The following is a 24274-nucleotide window of genomic DNA, read 5'->3' as shown; positions in this document are numbered from 1 at the left end:
AATTATCAGAGAAGGATGTTAAAATCTATATCTATGACATATGTCATTGCCAACACCAGTGGCACAGGGGCATGAAACCCCTACTCTTGCCCAGCAGCCCAAACCCGGTTAGCAGTTCATGTGCTTGCCTGTGCTGTTTAGGGGGAGAGGCGCAGGCCATGTACTGTACAAATCCAAAACAAATGACTGCAACAAAGGTCTCTAAATCTTCAGAAAGCAAAAACAAATAACAAAAACAAAATATTTGAACTTGCATGCAGAAACTGTCGAACTGCAAAACAATGAAGTCAGTCTAATGAATACACTTTAATCAGTTCAATAAGTGTTTTCATCTCACCATACACTTTTAAATAGAGACTATATCAGATTAATTAGCCATTTGTAAAAACATTATTTAAATAACATTAAGAAAAGTCACACAATTACATATCAGGCCCTTTAATACTAAACACTTTTTAGCCACTTGAATACTGCACGTTTATGAAAACAAGTCTAAAAAAATAAGTTAATTTACAAAAGGGTTCTCCTTTTTAAATAACTTCTGAAATTAAAGCAACATTTTCAAGCTAAAGCAATGCAGGTACCGAAATTTACTTGCCAGTGATATTCTCTATATTCTAAAGCAAGGTTCTTGTCTCCACCTCTGACATCATCCTAATACAGGCAACTACAAAGAAAATGTGTTTTTTGAAGTTATTACATTTCATACTATCTCTAGCTAAGACATTGACTGTATTTTTGTGCTTGACGTTATAAACATGCGCATAAATATTATGTCTTAACTTCCTACCAGTATTGCCTATGTAAAATGAAATGTATATCATGCAAGTTGTTGCATATTCCACATAATCAGAACATTTTATTGGTTATATGGCACTACATATTTTTTCATTTTGCATTTCTTAGGTTCATAGATATATGCTAAACTAATGGTCAATTAGGCTTTTTTAAGACTAGCCATGCATCACCAATCTGACAAGATTTGCTACCCTTAGCAGTGTAATTAGAAGCTTGAGATATGAAATATTTGCATCTTTAAGCATGTCTTAGTGTGGTTACTGCATATGTCCACTTAAAGAAGGGACTGTAATGCAAATGTAAGGCCTGGGGATGGGCATTAGGCTCACCAAGCCAGTGATGGTTAGTAGCCTTTTATAGTGGGTGTGAATGAGCTTGCCTCCATGACCTCTTGTTGGTCAGCAAGCAGAGAAGGAAAATTTACATAGAAAAAAAAACATTTATCAATGTCTTCCATTGATGCACAGTCTCTTAGAGTAGCACATAATTCCTCAGCTTGCACCTAACTTTAAAACCTGTATATAGTTTTTGTAATTACATTGTATTTTTTGTAACCTACCCCCAGAGTATTGATACAATCTTCTTTGCTCTGTTTCTGACTCAGCAGATAAATTATACCAAGGGTTATTTGATCAGGCTTGATGCAAAGGACATGTGTCAAGACCTTTGTAGCAAGTGATTTGAGCAGTGCAATTGTTTAGCTGAGCTGGCTGCACATCATGACTTATGCAGCATGTCCTTTCTGCATGTCTGTCATGTGTGGCTACTGGTATGTACACACAGACCCTAAGTACCACCTGATCATATAGGTTTATTGATTCATAGGTTAGTACTTGGCTAGCTCCTTACGGGCCATTTTAAGCCAAGCCAATTTCCCATTTTGTGTGTGAAATACCCTTTCTCATTTGGTTATAGATTGGCCTTAAAGCATTTAGGAACTGCTTAAGTCCATATGTCATACAGGGGGTATTATGGGGTAAATTTTTTGTTTCCCAGCCATAGATAAAGATGTGCTTGAATATTGATAAGGATGAACTTTGTTTTATGTGGATCGGGAGTCTATTCCACAGCAGCGGTATCCTCTCCGAGATATACTTGTCCCTTTTGCAAATGAGGTTTAGATCCCTAGACCAATTATTTCTGATGCCATTTGACTTGCTGATGTGCAGTAAATCCATCTGTAATGGGTCAAAGGATGTCTTTTATGTCAGACACAGGTCACTCTTAGCAGTCTGTAGGATGCCAAGTATAGTGACAAGGTTTTGAGTCGGTCCATATGGGACATATAGCTTAGGCCTTGTACCCTTTTAGTAACGTATCTCTGTGGATGTTGCAGTTGTTGCATGTGTCTGGACAGACAGATACATGCCAAAGGGGACATTATATTCAATGATTGTCGTAATGAGGGCTGAATTAAGGGGGGCAATGACACCTCTAAATATAGACACAATCCCAATGTTTATAAGCTGTGCAATATAGAAAGACTTTCTTACAATAGCAGACACATGTTGGTCAAAAGTTAGGTCACTGTCCATATAGGTTTCCAAATCTCAAATGACTGGGTCAACTCTTAAGGGTGTATTGTCAGTGTTGCATAATTCTCTGTCATAGATGACTTACCAAAGGCTACAATAATGCATTTTTTCGTATTTAGTTTCATTCCATGATTTTGTCACCAGTTATTCTCTATATTCCTGCAGGATGGCTAAGTCATTTGGGGATTCAATGACTACTCCAAACTTGTAGTCATCTGCAAATGTAGTCAGCCAGAGCCCTTTGGTATTGGCTATTACTTCAGAAAATTAGATGCCAAACAGGAGAGGTCCCAGCACAGAACCCTGGAGGACTTCACTGGTGATTGTTCTCTTTGTGGAGAAAACTTCCACTATTTTGATGGTCTACCTCCAGATGGGAATCTAGCAGGTGACATATGGGTTTATTCCCAGTTTATTTAGCTTTTCTACTATGCCTGAATAGAGAATCGTGCAAAAGCTTTGGCCAGGTCGAGGTATGTGGTGTGTACCATTCTGCCTTCATCCATTGGTTTGGTTACCTTTTCAAAAAAATCTACCAGGTTGAATACATGACCTGCCCTTGACAAATTCAAACTGAGATGGGTCTAGTGTTTGGAGCCTCCCTATGTCCTGATTGATTAATTCCATTATAAGTCTTTCCATGGCTTTGTATATGAGGCTGGTCAGACTTATTGGTCTGTAATTGCTTGGGTTTGTGGAAGGTCGTCTCTTATGCAGGGGAATGAGAACAGCTGTTCTCCATTTCCTTGGTACAAAACCCATATCTTGGTTTTGACTTTTAAGGCTGATGTTTTGTTTTTTGGATTTTGGGGTGGAAGGTGATTAGGATGAGGATTTACTGTTGTCAAGTGATAGGCTAACGGTTATGGGATAGTTGTCACTGCAGGCATCTGATACCTTATAGATCCACAGAATACATAGTTGATGTGCAAATGAAGGGTTGATATACAGGTACTGTTTTAAATCATATGTGTATCCATTCTTATGTTATATTACCTTCCATAAAATTGTGGTCCTGAAATATGATTGAAGTATTTCTAATATTTCACAGATGTTGGACATATAAATCAAGCTTTAGATCTAGAAGGTGATGCGGACCCAAACTTATCCCAAGAGGTTGTACAAGTGAACAAAAAAAACTCCTTAGCAACACTAAAGGTATGCTTTATTTTTACAACTCTTTCAATATGGGAACTGTCCTTTAAAAGTCTATTGTTGTTTAACTATACCCTCCATTAAAAATGAGCAAGTACTTTGTATCATAGCTGGAAGGCAAAAAGTAATCCCAAATAGAAGGCGCGCTCAAAACTCTTTGCTATTGTTCAGCAGCTGATGCTGGTAAGTCTGTTGACATATGTTAGTAATGTACAACTAGCGTGTCAAAATGAAAATGCAATGACTGTTGTGACTAGAATCAAATATTCTGAATACAACTTTATGTTGCACAAAAATATTAACATTAATACAAATTACATTTAAAGGACAGCTACCACCTTAAAACATTTACATTTTGTTCTTGTCCATATCGACATTTTGCTCTTTTGTCAAGGTTTTAGGGATGTGTGGATCTTTTTTACATGTACTTTTTATGCTGTCTTCTTTGGTTATCCAGTTTGCCTGTGAGTATTGATTATTGATACTGTATTAACATATGGGAGCATCTTTGCTCCAATATCTCTGCATAATTTGACCACATCAAAACATGACACATGAAAAATGAAAGATCAGCATACATCCATATAGATATATATATATATATATATATATATATGTATGTATATGTATGTATATATATATATATATATATATATATATATATATATATATATATATAGGCTTGACTAGTTTTGCTAACTGGGCTGTGATATCTGTTTTTATATTTTAACTTGCTGCTAGTTTGTATTTCTCTTGCGCACTGATTTTCAGGCAGTGAATTCAAGTCTATTGTAAAGTCTTCAGTTTCTTCTAGATGAGTTTATCCAGATACTAAAAGCAATAAAATAATCAGATAAGCATTGATTAAAGGATTTAAGTGGAGCGTATGAAATACCATTATTGTATGCTAAAGTAATGCATGTATAATTTTAACCACTATCATGAATGTTGCATCTTACAAGTCTGAAAACTGAAATATTTAGAAAAGTTCACAGATACACTGAAATGACAAGTATCACCCCTCCACAAAACAAAATAAATATTCACTAACATTTTTGCAGGGGACACACTCCATAACCACCACCCCCCCACACGGACACACACATACACACACCATGAATGTTTGCATTAATGTATTGCTCTATAGTAACACAACATTGTCTATTGTATGTGACATATAATATCCTAATGCCATAACTTTAGCTGTATTAGTCACCTGTATCTTTAAATGTGTAACTACTATACCTTGCAAACAGATATTAGCTGACTTGAGTTATGTGATTCAGTACTATATACTTTAAAGTCATTTTAAAAGCAAGCATTTCTTAGATGGCTGAACTGTAGACAGGTCAACATTATGTGACTGATCTGACCGCTCCTGATGGAGGTTTTACCCTTTTTTAATTTCTCCAAATCTTTTGGGTTTCTAATACCATGATGGGAATGGACCCCATTCCTAAGTCAAAATATGATTAAAGTTCATGAAATTAGTATTGTTTCACTCTTTGATGTCAGCCAAAAGTGCTCTTCACAGCACCAGCAATATGCCCAATAGTGACTCTTTCTGCAGTTCGTGTGGAGTTACATGTATTGGTAGCATATCTAAATATGATTGTCAAATATCTCTTGGTTTTGTTGTTTATATTTTCGCACTTCCTCAGAGGCTTCTTTTTTCCAAACAGATCAAAGTTTCTTAAACTATATACTGTTTTTCACAAATCTGTTGTATTAATGAATGCAAATTTTCATTTGTGGCTTCTGACAGTTTTTCTTGTGAAAGTATTTTTCTTTCCCCTAATTTTTCTCTTAATCATTTCGTATGTCTTGTGTCTACAAATTCTGGGCTTTTTGCATAATAGTAACAATACATAATTTCTTTCTTATCCTCAACAGTCCACTCTATCATCCTCATAGCTGTTCTTTGGCCTATCAGCTTTTGTGATATTTATGGACTTCTACTTCCTTCTACAACAGGGGAGCCATCCTCCCCCTGGGTCTAGCCTGGCCCCATTGTAAGAATTTTTCCATATTTTGAGGATTCTACACTGGCATTTTTTTCCCATTCCTGGCACCAGTGCGCCTACCAGGATCGGGCACTTTTTTTATCCTGGGTCTTGTGCACCCAGCTATCTCTTTTAATTTTTGACCTACTTCTGTCCATGATATATGCTATATATATGCAGTCTATATATCAGTGCCACCTTGATGAGATTTTGTAGAAAACAGGGTCCACCTCATTGAAGTTACTCAGTACTCACCAAGACTTGAGGATGAATTCAGTTTCAGCACTACTGCTCTCTGTTGCTTTCTGACTTTTCATCTCTCAGACCCCCGTATAATTACCACAGTGTTTTTTGAAAATGGTTGAGGCCAGAAGATGTGCTATTTCTAGCGTGTGTGTGCATGTGTCCATCTTGGTTGTGTCCTTATATATGGTTGTGATGTCCCAGCATTCCTAGGGTTTATCAACACCACAGATGGTCTTAAAGGTGTTGCTCATCTATTGGGAAGGACCAGAGCTGTGAATGTCCCTGATGCTGTGAGGTACTCACATAAAACAAAGGGTTAAACATGTTGGTATATACACAGCTACAAATTCTGTATATTCTTTTTTGTTAACTCACTAATTCATATATGCAATATTATCATGTGCGATTTTAAAACTCATAAGCTGTGAAAAGAAACCCTGGTTGTTTCCCTTCCTGAAGTCATCAATCCTGCTTCCTTATTGTAGTTTAATCCTACCCCTAGTTTTTCGTCATCTGGTAGTATTTTGGACTGAAATGTAGTAGATCATAACCTGAAGTGCCTTAGCAAGTTTGGGATTATTTTTGACCACCAGCATGAGTTTAAACAGGGAGAGGTACCATGAAATCCCTTTAATTACATAAAGTCATAATCTACAGAGACGTGTAGAGTTACTACGACTGGGTCCATCCTTATTGACCTAATAAAAATGCCAACCTTGGGAATCATGCCTTGTTTATTAGGTGTTTGCCAATGGTAATTCTACATCAGATTTGCTGTGCTGGATGACCAGTTCATAAGATTATAGGTTCATAGGTATATACTTGGCTAATTATCACTGGAGGCTTTATTAGCCTAGCCATGCAGTTCAAATGTATCTCATGAGTTATTGTGCCTTACATGTTATTTTAAGGTGTGCATGTTAGTTAGGGCATGATTTAATGGTTGCTTCTGTCCATCAGAAACACAGATATCACACCACTGGTGAAATTCTAAGTTCCCATCCACTGGTCTAGGTTGCACCTAAATAGGGAAAGGCTCTGCTTCACATGGATTGAAACCCTATTCCAGAGAAGGGGGATTCTCTGAGATATATACCTGTCATTCAAACATATCACAGGCAAAGTTTAATCCCTTAGATCTAGTAGTTCTCGTGCTGTTCATTCTGTGAATATGCAAAAGGAACATCAGAATGTGTCCAAGGATGCCTTGTATGCCAAGCATAAATCATGTATCAGCAGTCTGGAGGAAACAGAGTACAAAGATAGGGTTTAGAGGTGACCTGCAAAGGACATTGTTTTTATCCCCTGTATTCTTTTTGTGAGAAACCTATGTGGGCATTCCATTTGTTGCATGAGCTTGGTCAGACACATACAGGGTTTACCTTTATATGTGCGTACTGTACATGAGTGAAAGCCAAACGTTCCAAAGGACTTTTTCAAGATTTTGAAAAGTCGAAAAAAAATGCATCGAATGTGCAATGAGCGAATGCACAGTGACATTTGCTCATTGCAGATTCGGCATTTTGGGTGTGGATTGCACTATAATGGGGATCGGGAAATGGACCCTTTCCCCACTGTAGTGTGATCTCGGAGTTAGAATATTAAAGTAAGGAGTGTGTGTGGGGCACAGGGGGGCATAGCCCCCCTGCATTACCTTGTGTGTTCGACATTGTAGTTCAAAACTCAGCAAATCTGCTGTTCGATTTGCTGAGTTTTGAACTTTGGTGATGTTCGACATGCAGAATTCGTTTTTTCGGTTCACACAACAGGACGATTGACACTATGATTTTCAACTATATAAAGGTAAACCACATACAGAAAGGGGCATTATACTCAATGATGGGTCTAATGATGGCTGACTACAGTGGCATGATGACTTGCCTACACCTAGATACCATGCCCTCACATAAGTTGAGTGACACAGAACGGTTTTCTTACAACCTTAGACACGTTAGTCAAAAACCTGGTTATGATTTATAATCATCTTAAGGGCTTCCTCACATGCTTGTTTATAAAAAATCAGCTACAAGAGGACTTTGTTGGTTTGACAATATTGTTTAAGGGTACAATTTTGGCTATATATGACTGTAAACAAAAATGTTTTTAGTACAAAACAAAGACAGAGTGTTCCTAACAGCTAAGCTATCACAAGTTATGTAGACCTTCCCTTTACAAAGTGCTGTAAAGATGTCTCTGGTTTAGCTTAGACCCTATACTTTCTTTGATTCGTCATGTCCTGGAAACCAGAATTAAAACTGCCAACCAATTAGGTATCTTCTACAAATTTTGACTCTACCTTTTTCAGGAATGCAGAGGTACTATCTCATATTGTATACTCCCTCAAAATTATTAACGTTCTCTGAACTCTTCTAAACAGTATTGTCACTTTTCCATATTTCTTTATAATCAAACAAGTATAACTATATACAATATTTGCAGATAATTAAATTGTACATATGTCACATTTCATAATTTAAAATATTTGAAATTTATGCAATTACAATGCTTTTGACAAATTTATCTATGCATTTCTAGTAACAATTGCAACTTTAAGCAATATTTAAATTTGGCAAAGTACCATTTGTTCTCATTATAATTCATTTATTTTCATTTATTTATAGCACATTACTGTGGTTAGACCAACACATTAATTTAATGTTTGGAGGATTTTCTTTTTTTATTATTAACTAAAAAGCTTAAATTTTATAATAACCATTGCTGTGGAGGTTCATATAATTCACTACTTAATTTTTAATTTTCTTTCTATTCAATGCTTTTAATTTAAGTATTGGTGCTATAGAGCTTTATTTTATACATCAATTCTACTTCTCTTCCACTGTCTAACATGGTTTACATAATCTGTTTTGGACCTCAAAATATATAATAACACTCTTAATAACATTTAATTTAAATTTTAAATATTTTAATCTGGAATCAATGTTGTTGAATGAATAATGTAAAATATTTGAGGTAGTAATACAATTTTTATTATCGTGTCTATTCTTCAGAGGAACAGAACTTTTTGCCAGTTACTAGTTATTTATTTAATTTAATTTTCTTTTATTTTTATTTTTATTATTTAATTTTTGTCAATAATTTTATGAGTTTCTACTGTGATAGATTCTAAAGTATCTAATAAATTTATCCCTAGATATCTAATAACAGGTTTTACTACTCCTAAATTATAATTTCATAGGTGTTTACTAGGCCAATGATCACAAGATCCTTTTTAAGCCTAGCCATGCATCCCAAATCTCTGACAAATTCTGATACTCTTGATAAGTGTAAGCAAGGGCCTGGGAGATTAACCATTTACAGATTACCTGTTTCCATTAGAGACATAGGTGCCAATCCTGGGATTAATTTCTGGTTTCCCATCTAATTGTCTAAGTTGCACTTGAATTGGGTTAGGGAGGAACTCTGCTTCCCATAGATAGGGAGTCTGTTCCATAGACAAGGTAGTCTCTGGGATACATACCTATCTCTCCAGCAGGTCCTATTTATGTCACAGGCAAGGTTTAGATTTTTAGAATGGGTAATTCTGGTACTGTTTGTTTTGTGGATATGCAGGAGGTCCATCAGAGGGGGTTATGATAATGCCCTGTATGCCAGGCATAGATCTCACCTCAAAAGCCTGTAGGAGACAGAATATAGGGATAGGGCCTTGAGGCAGTCTGCATATGACATATTACTTATGCCCTGTATTCTTTCAGTGAGGAACCATTGTGGACATTCCAGTTGTTGGATATGCCTGGGTAGGTACATGCCAAAGAGGGCATTGTACTCAATGATAGGTCTGATGAATGCCAAATACAGCGGAACAATGACTTTCTTGGACTTAGATGCCATACCTTTGTTTATAAATTGTGCAGCATAGAATTATTTCCTCACCACTGTAGACACATGATGATCAAAGGCTAGTTTACTATGTATGTGTATCCCTAAGTCCCTCACCACTGGATCAACTCTGAGGTGTGTTTTGTCAGTATGATACTTACCAGGAATCAATGACTTCCCAAAGGATACTATTATGCATTTCTTGGCATTTAGTTTTAGCCCAAGACTCTGACACCAGCTGTTTATCTGTGTCAGCCCCTCTTGGAGAATATTTGTGTCAGTGTGAGATTCAATGAGAGCTCCTAATTTGCAATCATCTGCACATTTAGTCAACCAGAGACCACTGACATTGGCCTTGACTTCCGAGAAGTAAATGCCAAAAAGGAGCAATCCAAGGACTAATCCCTGAGGGACTCCACTTGTGACTGGCCTCTTTGTAGAGGTGGACTCCCCAATTCTAACTCCCTGGGTCCTGTCTATGAGACATTTGACTATCCACCATGTGACATATAGGTTTGTACCTAACCTCTTGAGTTTGTCAATAATGTCGGAGTGGGATATTGTGTCAAATACCTTAGCCAGGTCAAGGTAGGCAGTGTGAATGATTTTGCCCTCATCTATTGCCTTGGTGACCTTCTCAAAGAAGTCCAGCAGGTTGAATAGGCATGATCTGCCCTTGATGAAACCAAACTGGGTTGGGTCAAGTGTCTGGAGGTTTATTGTATCTCTCTTGATCATCTCCATGATAATTCCTTCGATGGATTTACATATAAGACTAGTGAGACTTATGGGTCTGTAGTTTCCAGGGTCTGTAGATGGCACACCTTTGTGCATAGTGATGACTGTTGCCTTTCTCCATTTATGAGGCACGAAGCCTGTTTGGAGGCTACAGTTAAATAATAATTCCAGAAGCCCTGATAGGTCATGTTTCATGCTAGTTAGAAGGCATCCTGGGATATTGTCTGGACCTATTGATGCAGTGTTCCTATCTATATTTTGATTTATTAATAAAGGTTCTGTTTTTATTTATGACATTTCATTTAGACATTTTCTTCATAACATTTAATTGAATTATAGATTTCTCTAAGTAACTTAATAACATAATTAACTGTTACAATAATAACATCCACAAATAAATGTATTTGAATGAATAATTTATTTATTTATTTATTTATTGCCCAGGAAAGTCCACACTGGGTCAGAAACCCATTTTCAGTGGAGGCCCAGGGAGAAAATCTCCAATATAAAAGATACGCATGATGAGAGATTAAACAATTATAAACAATTTCAAATTATGTAGGTAAGTAGTAGCTAGAGGCATTCAGATAGTAGTTACAGAATTTGCCACATACAGAAAATACAAAAACAAGGTACAATGTGCTAAGACTAGCAGCTGATTTAAGATGGATATATACAAATGACTAGTTTTATTGACAATGTAGCTAGGATCAGTTGCATTGTAAGTGTTGGAGAGAAGGAAAAAAGAGGTAGTGGTGTAACAGTAAAATGGAAAAGAAAAACAGTGGGAAGCTAGAGCAGTCAAGTATTGGGTATATAGGATGAAGTTAAGGTGAACAGTATGAAATGGAAATATAGTATAGGAAAAGGTTTATGAAAAGAGTAGGTGAAAAGTCAAGAGAGAAAAAGAAGGTATATAATTTGGTAAAGAGGTTGGTAAGAAGACAGAAAGAAAGAAGTATGGAGATGAAATGGGAGAGGGGATAGAGAAGGGAGAGAGAAAAAGTAAAAATAAAACAATCTTTCTCTCTCTCTCTCTATATATATATATATATCATTAGTGGTAAAACCTTCAATTGTAGTGTTATTTCTTATATAATTTGCAAATAGTTGTATAACTAGAAAAATAAGAGTAGGGAAACTGGACAATCTTGTTTAGTTCTTTAGTTTATTTTAAAGCCATATGATTAAAATTATCCAATTTTAATATAGTCTTTACAATTTACTAATATAATATTTTTTAGAGAATCCATATAGTTCTAGAGATTTAAATAAATATGGGCACTTAACTGAATTCAATGCCATTTCTGGATCTAAACGAATAATTGCCCATTTAGGACTTTTACTTTATAGGTTCATAGGTGGGTACTAGGCTATCAGCCCTGGGGCCTGTACAAGCCCAGCCAAAAAAGTATCCTGGCTTTTACCACCCAAGAAAATTATTTTCCTGTGCCCCTGTCGAGCAAAGCCACAGAGGTGATCCCCGGGGTGAATTTCCTATTTCCCATCCAATCATCAAGATTTTTCTTGAAGACTGCTAATGAGGAGCTTTGTTTGATATAGATAGGTACTTTATTCCAGAGTATGGGAAGTCTCTGGGAGAGGAATCTATCCCTCCGGCATGTTCTGTTTATTGTGGTGACAAGGTTTAGGTCTCTAGAGCGTGTAGCTCGGAGGGAGTTGGATTTCTTTAAGTGGAGCATGTCCAACAGCTCTGGGTTTGACATAGCTTTGTATGTTAGGCAGAGATCGCCCCTGAGTAGGCGATATGCGACGGAGTAAAGCTGGAGTTTTTTGAGATGGTCTGCATAGGGCATCTGTTTGAGGCCGGTAATCCTCTTTGTGAGGTATTTCTGCGGCCTTTCCAGTAGTGCTTTCCCTTAGCATAATATACAATAGTAATAATTGTTTAAATATTGCCCTGTATCAATTTATTAAAAATACTGTTTGATTTTTTTGTACTAGGAAATCTTTTAGCCATTTTAATTTGTTTATGGCAATTAAGGTGAAGAAATTATACTTTGTATTTAACAGTGAAATGAGTCAATATAAGTACCATAATTCAGGGTATTTACCTGATTATAGTATTAGTATTGTTAAGAAATAATTCCAAAATGGAGAGATATCTTTAACTTTTATTACTGATTAAATATGTATTTTAATAAATAAATAAGTTATACCTTGGAGTAATAATTTATAAATTTAAGGAATTAAGGAATCCATGTAATCCAAGCACATACACCAAATGTCTGAACCTGCAGTTCCTCTCGTACTGAGCAAGATTACTATCGCAACAACACATTATCAGTAGGGTAAAACTAACCTGTCTCATGGCAGTATGATCCCAGATCACGTTCCCTATTAGTAGGTGAACAATCCAAACTTGGTGAATTCTGCTTCATAATGATAGTAAGAGCTGACATTGAAGGATCAAAAGGAGATGTCACTCTGAACACTGGGCTTCCACAAGCCAGTTATCCCTGTGGTAACTTTTCTGACACATCCTGCTTAAAATCTAAAAAGCCAGAAGGATCATGAGGCCCTCACCTTCACAGTCTGTATTCATACTGAAAATCAAGATCAAGTGAGCCATTGCTCTTCTGCTCCACAGGAGGTTTCTGTCCTCCCTGAGATTGCCTTACGACACTTGTATTACTCTTTGACAGGTGTACTGCCCCAGTCAAACTACTCACCGGATACTGTCCCCAGAGCAGGTCACACCTGGACACCCAGGTACTTGGAACCAGAAGCGAGATCCCCAGTGGGGCTTGACTCCCCCACCTCACCGGATAAGTGAAAAAAGATGAGTTAAATTTTTTAAGTTGATCTTTTGATTTCATTCAAAGTAATATCTGTCATTAGCTTTGTGTTTTCTTCAGTATTTATGTTTTTTCTTAATGTTATAGGTTAAACATTTTCTTCACCTTCCTGTCCACTTTTATTTCACTTTTCATAATATTTGTTAAATAATTTGAGCACTTCTTTTAGATGAAGAGTTTTCTTACTCAACTCCAAATTTAGTATATATTTAATTTGAATAGCTTTGTTAATTAATTTAGTTCTGTTATCTAATCTGTGCAATCCCATTGGAGTTGAGGCATATAAATATAGTTTATTTTTCTAATGCTGTCTTTCTTTTATAGCGTAAGTAACTGGTAATATTTGGTATTTCTTAATAAGGTTGATACTATTCTTATTCCTATTCTTTGTGTCCAGTTTTTAAGCATTTAATTTTCCTTGTATCATCTTGATGTTATCATCTTTTTATTTCATGCTTCTAACAAACCAGGATTTAATTTTTCCATGTAGATAAACTTTTACATAGTCCCATAGTACTATTTCACTTACAGAGTCAATATTATTTAGGACCATGCATTCTTTAATTTCGTTATATAGCAATTCTTTAAATTCAGGTTTAATTTGTAAATAAACTAGAATTTTAGAGGTCATCTGAAAGTTTTTAATGTCTATTTCAAGTTTAAAATGTATGTCATTGTGATCAGATAGAGAAGTGCTGTTGCTACTACTTTATTAAGTTTGTTTTGTAAATTATTTCAGACATATACCCTATCTATTCTAGTCTGAGTACCAAACATACAAAGACCAATAAGTATAGAATAAAGAATCCTTTTCTAAAAATAATATAACCTATTTAAGATTTAGATTTTCTGTGTAAAGTTTTATTACCTTAGTCGATGTTGATATTCTAGGTATTCTGCACATTGTGTCTTTTTTTTCTAGAAGACAATTAAGATCCCCACACAATTTTAGACTGACTTTAATTTTATTTGATACTATTTTGGAATGGTCTTTAACTATCTTTGCTTTGTTTCCAGTGAACCAATATAAATGTTTTATTGTGAAGCTCCTTTTATAATATTCTAATTTATAATTAAACAGAATGTCACATCATGATTCTGGTACCTAAAATGGAGTGCCATTCAGTTAACATAGGCCATGCTGTTTTTCAGGTTCTTTAAGGAACAAGCTGACCTGGTATTTTTCCTTATTTGTAAAATTAATTTTTTTGCCTGTCTTCTGTAGCAAAGAAATTGATTACAAGGACTGAGAACTACAATTGTATGCTATTTGTTAATACGGCTGCCCTGTTAAAATCTTGCAGCTTATTATAAATGTTAATTTCATTCATGTCTTAACATGGGATATTCTTCTTCAGATCCATTTTACTTGATGGAAGAAGACATCATCATAGAAATGAAACTGTCAAAAACAAAGTGACTGACTTTGCAGACACCTATTTTTCTTTGCAATCTACTATACCCTCTACGTAGCATGTTTTTCTTCAGTGTCTCTGAACTCAAATCAGGCAGTTCTAAGGTCACTGCTGTATGAAAAATATCCAGTGCTTTCAAAATATTTTTTACAGTATGTTTTATTGTAATACTGCAGAGTGCTTATTATATAAGATGCTTCAATGTGTTTATTAATGTAGCAGTGAAATGGTTTACAGTTGTCTTAGCCCATGGTCTAGATGCTGTTCATAATTTGCCTTACTTTTATTGATTTCTACCCTAAGTTGTTTTGAAACCTTGCAATAATTATTTAATATTTCTATTGGAAGGAGATGGTTTTGCAATAGAATGAAGATATTTCACCTTATTGTAATGTTTACTGGTACAATTGCTCCAGTATTTTTGGTTTCTGAAAGTGTTTCAGGGTACTGCTTATTCTGTTTTCTTTTGGGGGGGGCATAGGAATCAGTAACGTCTTGCACAGTGTTATAAAATATACTTTATTAGTTCTCACAATTTTTTTCCTGTGTTGTTTTGAAACATCACAATAGTTATCTATATTTATATTGGAAGGAGATTGTCTTAAAATAAAACAAAGATGCTTCACCTTATTGGAAATTTGCTGATGTGATTGTTCCAATTTAATGGTTTCTGAAAGTGTTTCAGGCTGTTGCCTATTCTGGCTTTTAGGAATATATAGGAATCACTTATAGGAATCACTCAGTTCTTGCATCATGTTAGAAAATATTCCCTATCAATTCTTGACATTATAATGACTGAATACATCTTTCCAGTTCTAGTGCAAGATGTTTTTGCTAAACTTTTCTATATTAAAAATATAGGATTAATAATATGCAAGTGGTTAAGTAGACTATAAGATGCCTAGCTATATGTACCATTAAGTAGACTCACTGCCACCCTTTTGAAACACATACAAATGCTCACCTTCCAAAGTGAGCAGGTTCATAAGCAATTACTCTGGAGTAAGTTTGTGGCTACCATTCCAGTCATCAAGACTAGCCTTAAAGGTAGTCAAAGTAGTGCTTTATTTAATAAGTTGTTGTAACTTATCTCATGGGCTTGTAATAAGATAAGTTAGACACCCATCTCTCCACAATTCTAGTTTATTTGATAGTATAGATAGAGGTCCCTAGTGCCATTTTTGTAGTTCCACTGATTTTATAAAAAAATAGGAGGACAAACAAGACTTGGTCTTTCATAGATGGATGGAATGCTATGACAGTAATGTAAATCTAGGCTGTGGCCATTATTATTATCAATATTTCTACTGGAGTAAGACAATAATATGTTCGGCACTTTCATTAGATTTAATTAACAAAATGTCAAGGATAGTCCTGCCATGTACTGGAAATGTAATCATTTGTTTAAATGGGTTTTTATTGTCAGAATCTAGTAATACCCTTTCATAAGCAGTCATTGTTGTGATGTACATGCCACTTAAGGGAGCTAGATCAAAAAACTGCTCCAAATTACTTGTTGGCAACAGTGAAGTTTTATCTTACCTCCACGTTGTTCAACTGCTGAGTAGTTATATATAAGTTTGGGAGGTGTGATACTTTCTCCCTAGATGGATGGTGCAGGAAGACTTGACAACCCTGCAAAAAAAAAATGTCTCCAATATTCACTGAAAGGTATATTGGCACAATTTCTTCCATATTTTATCAGCAGAAGAAATGGCTGTTTAAAGATTAACATGATTCCCCCATCAGTCGTAGGATAATTTAAGTCCTCCATAAATAAAGTTTTGCTTGATAATGTTAACAATCAATTTGTCAAAAAATAATAGGCAGTCAACAGAAGCTGCACTAGCGGATCTCTGACATTCAGTAAAATGGAGGTGCTACATTATCTTGTACTATTTCAGCATGGGTGTCATTCAAAAGCACAATGAGAATGTAAAATATTTTGGATATTTATTGAACCCCTCCACATTTATGCCTTTGTGGAAATTTTAAAAATTAGTGTACCTATCAACCACTAAAACAGTTTCCTCAAACCTAAACAAAGTTTCAGTTACTGCACAAATGACAATTTGCTTAGTTGAAATGTCTAGTTTGAACTCACTAAGCATATTGTTTAGACTTAAACATTACATTTACTGTATAATACATATTAATGTTTCTTACAGAGTATAGGGCATTACAGTGTGTATCCAAAAAGTCTGAATGACCTATTTCCTAGGTTCATAGGTTCACACTAGACTGCTGATCCAGTGGACCATTTTAGCCTAGCCAATGATCCCATCCATTTACCAAGACATGACTTTTCTAGGGATTAAAGTAGAACCTGTTCCATATAAAGGACAGATGTAGACAATGTGCAACATGCAACAAAATATAATCTTTGCTTGCTGAATGCACCACTTGTATAACCAGCCGTTATGCATCCTTAGAATGCAAATAATAATGGCAACAGCTGTTGTTGAATGCTTTTTACTCTTCCCAAGGTTGAATGATGATGTTAATTTTGAAATATTTTATAGAAGCTAGATTTGTAGAAAAAAAATATATATATATATATATATATATATATATATATATATATATTTCATTATAACATATTTTCTCATGTACTACTGATTTCAGCAATATATTTTGTTAAGATTTCAGACAATAGATTTATTGGTAGGGAATAGTCATGTGATTTAATGAAGCATGTATGTATTTTTTAAACAGTGACTCAGTCTGAAGAAGTCTTGTTTATCATTGCAGACTAAAGGGCCTATTGATCTTCACTGCAGTTGTGTTTATGATAATGTTTTAGCAATTTTGTGGTCAGTTATTTTATCACAGTGCAAGTGGCTCAAACTGTGTTTTTGTACCTGTGTCACTTTACCTAATCTTCTAATTGTAGATGAGACCCATTACTTCACATCCCCATACCTTTCTTTTGTGACACTGGACTGCTCAGTCCCTAAATGATTGCTAGTGCATTCATTGCTTTAACTCACTAATACCTGTTAGGAGTTAGTTAATGAGTTGCTACATTCTTAACTACTGCTAGCAGGCTGAACAGCAGCTGCCTAGTGTTCACAGTCAAATAAAATTTAAACGTGAGAAAAAAATCTTTGTAAATGAACACACAGAGTATTTTTTTTTTTGCTTTACCTGTTCGGTTAAACTATTTAATTGCAACACTGAATACCACAAATTAGTACCCCAGTTTACACTGTAAGAAAGGTGTTACGTGTGACCTGTCTTTCAAGTGCTATAGGCTTGAATGAGTCAAGGCAGCAGCCCACATACCTAATGCTGCAGGAATGAAGCAGTAAACAGTTCAGTTGATGCTATGGATGTGAAAGTGTTAACAGGTGCCCACCTTGCTGGCCTCACTATCTAAAATGAAGAAACTATCTGTAATGTTTTTATTTTAATTTGTTAAAAAAAAATTCCATTGCCATTTTCAACTCCAATTAATTTCCCACTCGCTGGCCCACTTTAGGACACTGTTTGTCTTTGTTCTTACATGGAATGAGGATAATCTTTTTTTCCTATTTTATTTGTTCTTATAGCTTTTTGTAAACCTATGCAATTTTACCATTTGGGGGTTCAAAACATCAACAAATCCACAACCCCACTACCTGCCACGTGGAGCTTTAAGACTGAAAACGGATATTTGTCCAGTTAGACTAGCCCGGTCAACAAATGTAAAATAATAATAATAAAATAAAAGAGATATAAATGTATAGAACTGGTGGTGGATAAGAACTTCCTGTCCTGTCTAGGCTTCTATGTTCCTACATATTAGATAAGCTAGAGATGAATTTGATGAACTAATAACTTCTGTTTTATTTTATCACACACCTTATAAAGATTACCTCATGTCTATCACATGGATTTTTGAATTCTGCAACTTTCATTTGTCCACACCACAGCTTATTGTAATTTGCTTTATTCATCATCATGTGGTGTGATAAATCTTCCCTGAGCTCTCTTCCTTGTAACTTTAACTTTGTTCTATAGCTATTGTACAGGTGTGTGTGTGTGTGTGTGTGTGTGTGCATTTGTGTGAAAGATGGTACCCATTTAGAGTGTATGCATTGTGTTAAGCTGTTTAAATTTCTGCTATGCCCTATCTGTCTTATATTTTCCACACTGTGCATATCAACTGTATTTATTCTTCTTTATATGACTTAAGTTGCATTTGGTTGCCTCACTTTGAAGTGCTTCTATCCTGTTCGTGGCCTGTGATGATGAAGCATCCAGATCTGCACACAATACTGTAGATGTGGTCATTCCAACTGTCTCTACACAGACTTAGTGATTTTTTTGTTTTTGTTTTTGTACTGGTAATCCTGTTCCTGTGCTTTCCAGTATTGTACCAGCCTTTGCTTCTCTCTGACCATTCATTGTCTGACAGTGATCTTTCCCACAGACCTCATCTGTGGTACTTCTCCAGGCCCTTTAGATATTGATATTTGGTTATGTCTGTAAGGAAGGAGAGAGATAATAACTACAGTGTATTCCATTGTCTTGGTGTTCTTTCATTGCTTTAGGTTGTTAAAGAGACAGTAAATTATCTTCCTAAATCTGCTACCATGGTCAAAGAATGAGCAAACTGTCTCTATTGTCTATCTATCAACAGTGAAGTGTAATGAGTTGTTTGCAAAACCTTGACAAAGCTGTTAATGCACCTTGAATTCTTGAAACTGATAGAATTCTAGACTAGGTCTAAATGACATATGCACAGTTACACAGTATGAGTTAAAATGTTCAGACCGCAAAAGATAGTATATTACTCATAGTTAAACATTTGTGTTATGGAAAAACTATACACTAAAGGTCAACAGCACATATTTAGAATGCTTATGGTATGCCTGTATATCACGTATCCCCACTGGTGAATAAAAATGCATTTCGACAAATTGCACATTATTGCACAAGTGGCCATCATGAAAATCCCTTGCTCCCAGTTTACAGGAAAATGTTGCAGCAGTCTGTAGGAACAGGAGCATATATGGTTGCAATCTGGCATCTCAGCTCCAACTTAATATCTTTCATTTGTTTTTAATTAAGTTAACCTTGCTGACTTGCAAATTTTGAAATACTTATTAATAACTTGGTTTGTTTACAGTTTTGATTTGTTAGTATGGCGATATATATAGTATTATGTTAAATGCTTGTAATTTTATAAAGCCTTTAACACCAATTATACAGGATGGTATTATTTGGAAATTTGACAATTTTAATTTTTTTTAACTATAACAATATTGTTTTAAACACCACTCATTTCTCTCTTTTTAAAAAGGGCTAACATTATTTCCATCTACTACTTTTAACTATGCCCAGACATTATTGGATTTTAAACTTTTTTAAGGAAATTAAATTTCAGGATTATATTTGATACACATAAAAGTTTAGCTGACTGTAAATTTAAAAAGAAACGCATTGCAAATCCTCCATTGCACCCTGTTTTGCAACAGTTTGAAAGTTTCATTGAATTTGAATTAAAATCCCTACTAAGAAAATTGTGGAAAAGAAACTACAATTTAACAAAGGATGAATATACATTGCTTAATGAACTTCTAACAACCCCAATATACAGATCATGAAACTGTATAAAGTGGGATGGATTGCTGTTATGGATAATGTGGATTATGTGGGTAGAATGTTAAATATTTTATATGGAGGTGATACATATACTGTTGTTTCTATTAATGAAGTACATATTTATTATCAACGTATCAACTATATGTTAAATGATTTATTGATGCAAGACGTCATTACCCCAGAAAGTTTTGAATTTTTAAGTAAAAGATCTTCAACAATCCCAGCTATTTTTGGCATACCCAAGGTCCACAAAGACATATATGACCCCCCTCCCCAAGGTGGTAGTTACAGCAAACGGGTCAAAAACATACCCATTAGCAGTGTATATAGACAGGAAATTAAACATTTTTTATGATACAAAAACACATATTGTAAGGGATTCATGGGATTTTCTAGGTAGGTTCAAGACAGGACATCATTGTTGTCAATATAGATGTCATGGATCTTTTTACAGTCATCCTCCATGAAGAGGGGCTGTACTAGTTTGTAGAAATTTTATTAACTTTAGATTTTTTTTTTCATCTAAGGATATATGCCTTCTTAGAGATTTGATAGAACTGGTTTTAAAACATAATGATGAGAGTGAAATTTTCAACCAGAATAATGGAGTTGCTATGGGCGCATTTTGTGCCCTATATTTTGCTCTTATATGCTTAGGATTTGAAGTTGGTTATTAATTCCCTATTTTTTCACCACTGTTTTTATGCACTAGGTTTTTAGACAATATTTGTGTTTTATGAGAAGGCAATAAGGATCAATTATTATAATTTATTAATTATTTAGAAAATACTTAATTTTTTAAATTCACCTATGAAAATTTTGAAAATGAATTATATTAATTAGATGTATCTATTTTGTAGAATATGGAAAATTTGCAATACATATCTAAAATATTTCATAAACCCACCTATTATAATTCATTTTTGTTTTTGTTAGTGAACATCCATATTTTCAAAAAATAAATATTATAAAGGGACAGCTGGTGAGAATGGCATGAATGACCTTGAGGCTTAATGACTTTGTTGGGGAATGTAATAACATCAAAAGTATGTTTTTTACAGAGGGGATACCCTGAACAGTTAATAGAAGTAATTAAAAATGAGGTCATCACAGGAAGGGGTTCTAAATTTCCTCCCATCATTAATGATGTCAACAATAGGAGTCCAGTAATGGATTCTAATGTTTTGAATATTGACCCAAAAGATAAAAACACTTTTGAACAGGTGTTATGTGTCCATTGTTTTTAGATGGATTATTCAACATATTGGTATATATTTCAACAATTACTGGTAATCCCAAAGGTGTTCACTGGGAACAGCTAAGAATGTATATAAAAAGGTAAACGTCTGAAAAATTTCTATGAAATGAAAAAAGGGCATGAGAGCAAGTTGCACCAAGAAAAAACAGGAACGTTTAAATGGTCCATGTAAACAGTGCTTTTATGTAACTAATCAGGGAAGTATTGAAGTAACTTCTAGAAATAGAAATAAAAGTAAATATCCTCTCTCTAAGCACAAAACTGTCAGTGAAAAGTGAAAAGCAACAAAAGTAAGCGCACTGACAGTACCACAGCTGGGAAATTTATTTCAAAAATAAAGAATCAAAACAAAGTTGCAAAGAATGAATCCTTACAAAACAGTGGTAAGCGCTTTCAGAGATCTACCCCTTCATCAGACAACAGTTAAAAATCCCATAATTCATTAAATACTGGAGGTTAGTCACATGATGTTTCAAAATTTTAGTTGTACCCAATAAGGACATAACAATTAGTGCATCAGTACATATTAGCACAGTTATGCAATTAAAGAGACCATACACTAAAGGAATTATAGCTAAGATAAATAAGAAATGCGTATAACCTGCTATGGTGTATAACTATATATAATAAAAACCTGATAATCCTAGCGACAACACTATATATCCATATATATATATATATATATATATATATATATATATATAAAATATACATAAATATACAATACCAGTGCATCCAGCTTATATAGATACATACATTAAAAATTTTTATGTGAAATATAAAATGCTAATATATATATAGAAATAAATAACCAGGCAATCTAAAATACAATGTATAAAATATATAGAAAATGTATTGTAACATATTAAAAATCTAAAAATTCAAGAGAATCAATGTTTCAAAGGTCGAGCTTTTAAAAAAGGTTTAAGTGACACCATTTGATTCAACCCTGGGGGCTTGTCTGCATTAAATCTAATAATCCATCTCTGCTCAGCAGCTTCTGTGTCATTAGATAAATTACCCCAGCCTTAAATTCTCAGACAATATTTGTAAAACCAGAAATTTAAAAATATGTTCAGGTCCTGTATTCATGTTGTGCATAGCAATCGCACTATTCTCCTTACAGTCTAATATCCCTATAATGTTCCAGGATCCTGCTATGACTGAATTTCTTCGAGGGATGGGTAAAAGTCCTGCCATTGTGTATGTGTTTACATGTTCCACAATTTCTACACATGTATGTGCCCAATCTATCTGATCTACTGACGGTATTAGTTGCGGCATTACTATAACATAGTTCATTTCTCAATGTTCTATTGTTCCTAAAAGTGAAACTTGGCTTAGTACCAATTATAACCTGCAGGTTGTCAATCGTGGATAGAATACCCCAATTTTTGTTACTACATCACATACTACACTTATGTTGCTTGCAAAAGTGAGTGGCATCCTGTTATCTGTGTCTGTATGTATATGCCTTACCTCATCGCGATCATTGAATTGCCCACTTGCTCGAGTTGTAGTGTGCGTATCATAATAGGGTCTACATCTACCCGTCCTATTGCTCCATCCATCTAGAATGCACCTATCTATAGTTCTAGCATCATAGCCCCTGTTTAAAAACTCAGATTTAAGTTGGTCCAGGGCTATTTGTAGTTCATCATCATCATTAAACAGTCTCATAATCCTATATACTTGGCCTTTGATGATGTTGACCTTGGTGTAGTTCGGGTGCATACTGGTGTTATGTAGGAACGTGTTTTTTCTAACATGTTTCCTAAACAAACCAGTTCTAATCTGGTTTAATTCATCTTTTCTTACTTTGACGTCAAGAAAGTCAATTTCAGTCATGGAATATTGAGAGGTAAATCTAAGAAATTGAGTGGTATTATTGAGATAACTGAAAAATGCATTTAGCTCTACCTCTGTACCATTCCACAGCAAAAAAATATCATCCACAAACCTGACATACCAATACATATACCTGCCATATGTACTATTGGTTTACACGTGGCCCATAGCCACACCAACCTTCTGTAAGTATTTCTGTTGTTGAAATAAGAAAACATTATTGGTCAGTACTATATCCAACAAAGCACAAATGAGGTCACATTTGTTCTTGTTATAGTCTACACTGTGAAGTAGTTCCCTTATGGTCTCTATTCCCCATTCATTTGGAATCACCGTGAATAATGATTCTATATCCATTGTTATCAAGAAACAACAATGGTTGGTATCTATATTGATCCATTTCATCCTAAGAGTTTCAAGAAAAACCTTAGAATCTCTTAGCACAGTCTCACAATTAGATAGGATTGGATGGAGATTCTTCTCAATAAAAATAGATAGAGGTTCAGTAACCCATTCTTTACCTGAGACTATGGGACACATGGGTGAAACTGACAAATGCTTATGTATTTTAGGTAAGCCATAAATCTCAGCTATAGTGGGATTACTGACCAAAAAGTATTCAAACAGTTCCTCATTAATCATACCGGTAATTAACAAATCAAACATCAAAAAAGATACTTTATCAATAACACTTCTTACAACATTGTTAGATATATTCTGATATGTGGAGTCATCATCTAATAATCTTAACATTTGTTCAACATATAGCTGTTTATCCATCACCACTATTCCCCCTCCCTTGTCTGCCGGTCTTATTTCAATAGAATGCATGTGTTTTAAATCAATCATAGCATGGTATTCATCTTTGCTCAAATTATAGAAAGTGTTAGAGCTACAATTTTTGCTCACATCCAACTTCTCTCTTAGTTCTCGGTCACAGACGTCAAGGAATGTTTCAATAACTGCATTACATGGTGAAATAAACGTACTCGGTTTTTTAAATAAATTGCTGCTCATATGAGGGCTGTTGCCA

The 24274-nt window shown here is 34.8% G+C and overlaps 1 protein-coding gene across 1 annotated transcript in view; it reads left to right on the top strand.

Annotated features, from left to right (window-relative positions):
- Positions 1-24274, top strand: part of LOC122817026 (fer-1-like protein 4) — a 1119105-nt gene that overhangs the window by 796209 nt on the left and 298622 nt on the right. The window contains exon 33 of the mRNA XM_044090141.1: positions 3385-3491. Coding sequence (XP_043946076.1) covers positions 3385-3491 — 107 coding nt within the window. The remainder of the gene's footprint in view (positions 1-3384; positions 3492-24274) is intronic.

Source organism: Protopterus annectens, chromosome 12.part0 (genome assembly GCF_019279795.1).
Source record: "Protopterus annectens isolate FY-2018-M chromosome 12.part0, PAN1.0, whole genome shotgun sequence".
Taxonomy (NCBI): Eukaryota; Metazoa; Chordata; order Ceratodontiformes; family Protopteridae; genus Protopterus; species Protopterus annectens.
The sequence above is the reverse complement of the archived record's forward strand: the minus strand, read 5'-3'. Positions and strand labels throughout refer to the sequence as shown.